General features: G+C 39.5%; 1 protein-coding gene across 1 annotated transcript; it reads left to right on the forward strand.

Moving 5' to 3' along the window:
• Positions 1 to 351: 351 nt before the first annotated feature.
• Positions 352 to 1,682, forward strand: C5H1orf74 (chromosome 5 C1orf74 homolog). The gene has a single exon (XM_086923362.1). It carries the CDS (start codon positions 491 to 493, stop codon positions 1,292 to 1,294), a length of 804 nt encoding a protein of 267 aa, XP_086779488.1. The 5' UTR covers positions 352 to 490; the 3' UTR covers positions 1,295 to 1,682.

Raw genomic sequence — 1,682 nt, forward strand, 5'->3', positions numbered from 1 at the left:
TCCAGTAACGTTATCCTGCCCCACGGATGCACTTATTATTGATTTTAAACTAGAGGCTGGTTAAAGCATTCCAGTAGTAAATGTACCTGAATGGCCATGCAAATTTACCAATTGGTGGAGTAACAGTAACACAGCCTGGACCAAGTCTGAGTATTCTTTGTGACCAACTGTAATTGTACATTTACCGTAATGCTAAACTCTATTGACACTTATCTACTACTTTGTCAAGTGAATCTTTTATTCACACATTTGGTTCAATTATTCTAAGTGACTTATTTATTTAACTTGTAATAATACATAGTTTTTCTTTTCTTTTAGTGAATGGAAGCATAACAAAAGCAAAATGACAGGTGTAATGCTTTCACAAATTTGAGAGCTGTGACCACAGGAGCATGGAAGCAGCCTATTTCAATAAGGGTTCAAGATTGTTTCTTACATTAGTTTACTGAAACAGCCACTTTAAAAAAATGTTTGCTTCAACCACCAAATAATGTCTGCAGCATTTTATCCACTGTTGATCGCAGCAGCACAGCGTCATCTTGGGACAGGGAAGAAGAAGAAGAATTTCCCTCCATCCATCTCCTTGAACCTTGCCACTGAAATATTAGCTGTAGATTGTGGGTTGAAACCAGCCTTCCTGTATGATCATAGCACAGCTGGGATTGTGCCACTCTGCAACTTCCTTCAGGAACTTCAACTCATTGGTTGGATCAAGCACCACGTACATCTACTTGACATAGTAGATAACATTATTGTGGTGAATGTGGAGAATGCGGTGTTGAATCTGGAATCTGCTCTGCACAGAAATGCTGTTGCCTTTGTTGATGCTTCGACAGGCCAGACAAGTCCAACGGTCTGCGAACCATGCCATTCTGAGGAGATCAAGGGACACGTTTTTGAACTGTTGAGTCATCTCACCCTATTTAGAAATGGTAAACCTGGCACTGTGTCTGTGGGGACAGTAAACTGCCAAGAATGGAACTTATGCACCATATTTGGCGTTCTTTTGGGGTATCCTGCTTCCTACTGGTTTGATACAAGGAAAGGGTTTGAAAATTGTTTAGCCCTCATGCCTCTTCGGGTCTTCAGTGCAGATGTATCATGTTTAAAGATAAGCGATAGCATGCGATTTCAAGTTTACTCCTTTAGCATTCCAGAGGAATTGCACCACTGCTTGAGGGAGTATCTAGACTCTTGGAATGAAAACCTGAAGAATGCTTTTTCTAAACAGAATTGTTTTACTAATTTAAGTGTGAGCAGTCGCTTGACAGTCTTGACAGCTGTAGCTTTGTAAATCACACCCAGCTTTAAAAAGTAGTGGTGTGAGCCTTGACCACAAATCTGCATATGCCTCTGGCACTGTATCACGCCATTGCTGGGAATTGTTGTTGGACAATACCATTACTATCCTACTTTGGTAGAACAATTGATACGGGTAATGTATTTCACATTTCTCTCCATTCGGGCTTTATTTTTTTTTTTAATCTTTGGGTAGAAGATCTATGTCTTAATGTAAACACTTAACCACATTTTGTAATCCTGGGAAAATCACAGTTAGAGGAGAGAAAAATCCCAGTTTTATTTCTCTCGTGCACACACTTTGTAGACAGACCCCAGTTTTTAAGGATATTCCTTCCTGATGTTATGACTTTTAGTAACTGAATAGCATTCGAGAAAAGTTA

Source organism: Lissotriton vulgaris, chromosome 5, assembly GCF_964263255.1.
Source record: "Lissotriton vulgaris chromosome 5, aLisVul1.2, whole genome shotgun sequence".
Classification (NCBI taxonomy): domain Eukaryota; kingdom Metazoa; phylum Chordata; class Amphibia; order Caudata; family Salamandridae; genus Lissotriton; species Lissotriton vulgaris.

Coding starts and splice junctions, on each gene's coding strand:
- C5H1orf74 (XM_086923362.1), top strand. CDS start 491: ATGTCTGCAGCATTTTATCCACTGTTGATCGCAGCAGCACAGCGTCAT.